Source organism: Galeopterus variegatus, unplaced genomic scaffold, assembly GCF_000696425.1.
Source record: "Galeopterus variegatus unplaced genomic scaffold, G_variegatus-3.0.2 Scaffold6371, whole genome shotgun sequence".
Taxonomy (NCBI): domain Eukaryota; kingdom Metazoa; phylum Chordata; class Mammalia; order Dermoptera; family Cynocephalidae; genus Galeopterus; species Galeopterus variegatus.
In genome coordinates this window covers 62,795-68,822 of record NW_007732482.1, presented here as the reverse complement: position 1 = coordinate 68,822, position 6,028 = coordinate 62,795, and the positions used below count along the sequence as shown (strand labels likewise).

The following is a 6,028-nucleotide window of genomic DNA, read 5'->3' as shown; positions in this document are numbered from 1 at the left end:
TTTTTTTTAACTTTTAATTTTCATATAATTATTTAGATTTACACAAGAGTCACAAAGATAGTTAAAAGATTTTACTCTATACTTTTTAAAAAAAAAAATCTTTTGGTGGCCAGTACAGGGATCTCAACCTGTGACCTTGGGGTTATAAGGCTGCACTCTAACCAACTGGGCTAACTGGCCGGCCCTACCCTGTACATAACACAGCTTTCCCTAATGTTAACATCTTACATAACCAGGGTACATTGATCAAAACTAAGAATTGGGGTTGGCAGATTTTACCAGTTTTTCCACTAATGTCTTTTTTCTGTTTCAGGATCCAATCCAGGAAACCACATTATACTCGTCATGTCTCCTTGGTCTCCAATCTGTCGTTTTGTCAGTCTTCCTTGTCTTTCAGGAGTTTGACAGTTTTGCAGAATACTGGTCACATTTTCTAGAATGTCTCTTAATTTGGATTCAGCTGATGTTTTCTCTTGATTAAACTGGGGTTATGGATATTTGGGGAAAATACCACAGAGATGAAGTAGTCTTCTCATTGCATCCTATCAGGGGGTACATGACAGCAACACGACTTCTTACTGGTGATGTTAACCTTGACCACTTGGCTGAGGTGCTGTCTGTCTGCTAGTTTCTGTACTGTAAGAATTTCTCTTTTCTTTTTCTTCATTCTGTTGTTCAGAAGCAAGTCACTACGTCCAGCCCACACAATCCAGGGGATAGAAGATCATCAAAAAATTTGTAGCCATCTGCTAAAACCACCACAATAATTAATTAATATTTGGGGGGAAATACTTTGAGGGAAGGGTCCTGTTTTTCCTTAAAGTATCACCCACTGATTTTAGCATTTATCACCAACAATTTTTTAAATAATCTTTCAGCAGGTAACTCAATTAGGCCCTCCAATTTTGTTAAAAACAAATAACTGAGAAACAATCGGTAAATCAAAATATCTACATATTTCGAATTGTTGCGTCTGGTCCCCACAGGTTCAGACGCCCTGGGACAACATACCACAGTAAGATTAGATTGGTGACTGCAGGGAGGTAGCCTTTCCTAAGTGGGAGAAGAGTGTGTCCTTAGCAACTTTTTAGAAAATAGAATCGATGTAAACATTGATTTCTGGAAACTGTCCTGGCCCGAATACTTCCAGGTTTGTATTCTCAAGTTTGGGGCCCATGGGTCTGAATGACTCCACTTACTCCAGTGACTTCAGCTACCAGCTGCTGTCGACTTCTCAGGTTCTTCCCTTTCGTCCGTGCCTGTCCCTTCGCTAAGCGCCGAAGTTGGCTGAGCTCTGGGTCCTCGCGCACCTGCCCCCGCACCTGCTCCCGCGCGCACCGTCCAGCGCGCACCCTGCCCGCGTAGCCTGGCCTCCGGAATCAGACTCCAGATCCCCATCCCTACAGGCCATTTGGAAACGTGTTCAAGGTGGCAGATCACAGGACGGCACAACAAATCCCACATCTGGGGCGGGGGGGCGACGGCTGTCTTTCTGGAACGTTGCGAGGACAACGCGGCGCGCCACGTCCGTGCGCAGCCAGCGCTCCAGGCGCCTCTTCCGCGCGGTGGTCGCTTCTCAGCCACGGAGTGCCCAGCGCTCATCCCTGACATGAATTAAGTCCTAGAGGAACCCAGCTAATAACCCCGCCTCCTGGCCCGCCTCCGCCTGCCCGACCCGGCCTTAAAGCGGGCCTGACGCGCGTATGCCTCAGGCAGGCGGTGGGCCCACCCAAAGGCCTTTACCATTTGAAGATTACAGTACCCGGCAGCGAATCGCGCGAGACGGAGATAGCATTCTCGCGAGAAGTCTGGGAGGCGGCAGTGATGGCGGCGGCGGGAACCGGACCCGGCCCGGGAGCGGGTGCCGGACCCGGCCCAGGAGCGGCCGCAAGTGCAACAGCGGCAGAAGACGGGGAGACGAAGCCGGTGGCAGCGGCAGCAGCCACTCCGGCCGGAGAGGGGACACCTTCTGCTCCGGCAACTGAGCCCAGTTCCGGAGAGGCTGAGAGCGGGTAAGACGTCCTGCGGCCGGAGGAGGATGCGGGAAGGGAGCCCGGCCCCCTCAGGATCCCGCGGCTCCCGGGGGCCCTCCTGCCCGCCCCCTGCGAACCTGCGGCCGGCGGCTTGCCCTGCCCCTCGGCGACGGTAATCGCGCGCGCCGCTGGGCCCGCCCCCTCTGGGCTGGGTCCCAGGCCACGCCCCTTGCACGCCGGGCGAGAGCGGGGTTCTGGTCCGGTCTCCGGCCTTGCACACGGGCGGCGGGCTGGGAGCTCACTCCTCTGTCAGGAGCCCCTCAGCTATCCCACAAAGAAACCACTTTGCCGTGCCAGACTGGAAGACGTAACGGTCCCTCTGGCAACAGAGTGGGAGACCTGCGTCTCCGTGACCCTCTCCCAGGACCAGCTCCAACCCACGTGGACCTGTGTGTTAGGGCCGATTAGGCTTCTCTGTGCACGCTGCGTGGGCCTGCGTCTGTCCTGGCCACACTATCCTAATACCTTGACAGTAACCCTGGGCATCTGAGAAACAGGCTCAGCCCAAAGAGCTGTAGGAGTGTGAAGTTCAGCTGTATTTTGATCATCTTCTTTGGGAATAGGCATTTTAAGGTTTGTTCCTTGAAAATTCTTACTTGAGTGCTTTCATTATGTTATAGGGATGCAAACTTGGTCGATGTAAGTGGTGGTTTGGAGACAGAATCCTCTAATGGAAAAGATACACTAGTAAGTATTTCTTTTTGGATGTTTGCAAAGCAAAACAGGGTTTGTTTTTAAATTTTTAAGCTAATCAAGAATACATTCAAGTCAACTAATTGGGTTTTCTAATTTTTCTGTGGACACAGGAAGGTGCTGGGGATACTTCAGAGGTGATGGATACTCAGGCGGGCTCCGTGGATGAAGAGAGTGGCCGGCAGTTGGGAGAGGTAGAGCTGCAATGTGGGATATGTACAAAATGGTTCACAGCGGACTCCTTTGGCATAGATACCTCGTGAGTACTTTTCATAGTCTTGTGAGGATCGCTTTGAATAGAGAAACGGTTGAATAGTTTGTAGGCAAAATACATACATAGTATTTCCTGTGTCTCCTAACCCCCGTTCAGTGAGTACGGTCTTGAATCAGGAATTGTTTTAATTCCCTTAGCATGTTTTCTGCTGAGGGCACAGCCCTCATAGGTACAAAGGTGGGTATTGTCCCTGCTTTGAATTTGCAACCTGGTTGGAAGACAAAACTGTGCAGTTACAAATCATTGTACAAATAAATTTGAGACAATATCATTTGAACCTTGTAATGGGTGTTTTGGATTTTTCAGAAAGAATTGTTGTATACGGTTGACAAAGCTTGTCAAAAATTTGAGATGACAGTGCTCTTCATGCCTGAGCCCTCTTTTTCCTTTCTCATTGCTTCTGACTCACTACTTTAGGTATCCTGTGTTCTCTCCTTAGTAAAACCTATTTCCAAACACATACTGCTTCTAATGAATCAAAATCATATTATGACTGAGAATGAAAGGCTTCTTTCCTTATTCTAGGAATTTGGTCAACAGCTAGCAGGTGAGCATTACTGACTCATTGTCTATTGGAATAACCCTACTGCTGGCTCTCTAATGTTCTTTACGGTCCATATTATACTAAAAAATTTAAATGAGACTATCTCAGTAAGGCTGCATTAATTGGGAAATTAGCCCCCTTGGATGGAGTAGTGAAGAAATACCTTCCTTTATAATTTATTGTATGCTTTCCAGTTAAAAGTTAAAGTGAGTTTTAGAAATGCTAATGTCCCAATTAACATGTGACTGGTGACCTAGGATAGAGTGTTTTAAAAAGAAAAAAATACTGAAGGATCAGGAAGAAAGAATGGATCTTGATAGAGAGATCTGTAGGAAAAACACTCTAGCAAGGCTGATCACTTAGAGTGGTGTGAAATTGGACCACTTTGGCCAAGAATTTGTTTGGATAGACAGAGCCTAGGAAAAGGCTGATCACTTAGAGTGGTGTGAAATTGGACCACTTTGGCCAAGAATTTGTTTGGATAGACAGAGCCTAGGAAAAGAAATTTATTAGAGAGGTGACTGGAAGGAATCCAGTTTGTACTTGAATTTGAGAAGTTCGTACCTGAAGCCCAGCTAGGTGGGATGGATTATCTTTTACAATTGAGATAAACAATGTGAGCTAGCGGGGTATGAAAATGGCTGCTCTGTACACCTGATTAAAATAACCATATACCTACCTATCTTTAGAAGGCTTTGTCTTCTACAACTGAGTTGATCACAACAGGCTGTTTAACAGAGAAGGGGTTCTAGGGAGAAGAGAAGGTGAGGGAACTTAGTCTTAACATTCCTAAGAATGTTTCTTAATGCCTTGAGTGGTGGTGATAGGTGGCAGACAGCACATACTCGGGAACCTAACCTTTGAGGAAACCCTGATCTCATTTCAGTAGAGTGCAAAATAAACCTGCCTTTATTTTTATTTCTTTTCTAACTTAAGCTGTTTATACTAAAGGTCTTTTGTTCTGTTAATTTCTCCTTTCCAAGACCGAGCTCTCCCTGTGCTTTCCCAGCTATCCAGCACAATCATCACCACGCTTCCCTTCTCAAATGTGTCAGTTCCTCTGTTTTGTCCTCCCTTTCTTCCATATTCAATTTCCCCCCTCCACTGACTTCTTCCTCTCTGCCTTTAAACAGGCAGGTATTCTCCTGCCTGAAGCTCACCTCTTACAAGGTTTTGTCTTTATGATATAGCCAGTCTTAGTGGTTAGAACTCCTCTCACCTCCTGCTCCCCTCCAAGCTTTACTGACTTTTTTCTTCCTGTACGCCTGCTTGTCCTTCCCATTTTTATTATCACTCTAGGCCAGGCTTTTTTTACCTTCTGCTGAGACTTCTACAAAAGCCTTCTATATATATATTCACTTTTTTCTAAACTCTTCCTCCTTCAGACCCATCCTGTCATTAAATTTATCAGTTAAAACCACAGGACTTCCCCTTCAAGGAGTTCCCATTACCCAAAGAAAAAATTCAGTCCCACCTGGCTTCCTGCCTTTCAATTCCACCTGTTTCCTACCTTTCAAGCCCTGACAAATCCTGTCTCAGACAAACGTGCTTACACCTGTTTGCCACCTGCTTGCGCTTTTTCATCTCTACACATAGTTCACTCATATTTCGCACTCATCTTTCCCAATCCAGTTCATAACTTGTATCTTTGAAAGTCTTCCCAACTTCTAAATTTGAAGTGACTACTTGGGTCATTTAAACATTCACATTTTTAGGGGCCGGCCCGGTGGTGCACTGCTATAATGTCCGGTACGGGGGGCAACACTGAGGGTTGCGATCCGTTGCCGGACACGGAAAAAGACAAAAAAAAAAAAATTCACATTTTTAATTCACCTTTTCATACATTTTGTCTGCCCTTTCCAACAATGTTAATTGGCACCTTAAAGAAATGTATATCTTAGACTACTTTGTCTTCTGCAGCTGACCTGGCATACTCTTTAGGTGCTCAGAAAAGAAACTAGCCTAGACAAGGTGCCAATGAGAACCTTCCAGATGCTGAATTGTCCATTATGGTGTATAATGTCTTATTAACTTTTTGTGACAGAAAAATCCAGGTATTTGTAAAACTACGAGCCCTGTTTTGGTTTTGATGACCTTTTTACATGTTAAGGGTGTGTTAATATGTTAATATGTTTATCTAACTTTCACTGAAGGGAAAGGATTACTGTTGATTTATGTCTCATAAAGACATATGTGTTCAGAAGTTCACTAATTTGTACAATTTGGCTGTTGTGCAGATCCTGTCTACCTTTCATGACCAACTACAGTTTTCATTGCAATGTATGCCATCATAGTGGGAATACCTATTTCCTCCGGAAGCAAGCAAGTAAGAACAAACTCTGGAGTGTTTTTAAATGATTGTGCCCACTGGGAAAGAAAAGGGATCTGGGCTTACCAGAATCAAGAGACCCTTGCCTAGTAGTTAGTAGAAGTTAAATTGGGATTTAGTTCTGAATAATTGCTGTTGCCTACTTCAGATCAAAT

At 45.5% G+C, this 6,028-nt stretch overlaps 1 protein-coding gene across 5 annotated transcripts in view; it reads left to right on the top strand.

Annotated features, from left to right (window-relative positions):
* The first annotated feature begins 1,330 nt into the window (after nt 1-1,330).
* The window catches only part of ASH2L (ash2 (absent, small, or homeotic)-like (Drosophila)), a 31,716-nt gene continuing 27,018 nt past the window's right edge, over nt 1,331-6,028 (top strand). For 2 of the 5 annotated variants that reach the window (XM_008590788.1, XM_008590787.1), the window contains exons 1-4: nt 1,332-2,012; nt 2,654-2,720; nt 2,840-2,985; nt 5,782-5,870. In XM_008590788.1, the coding sequence (XP_008589010.1) occupies nt 1,825-2,012; nt 2,654-2,720; nt 2,840-2,985; nt 5,782-5,870 (490 nt within the window). In that variant the 5' untranslated portion in view covers nt 1,332-1,824. Of the gene's footprint in view, nt 2,013-2,653; nt 2,721-2,839; nt 2,986-5,781; nt 5,871-6,028 lie in introns of all 5 variants that reach the window. The other 3 variants (XM_008590792.1, XM_008590789.1, XM_008590790.1) reach the window with 3 other exon arrangements.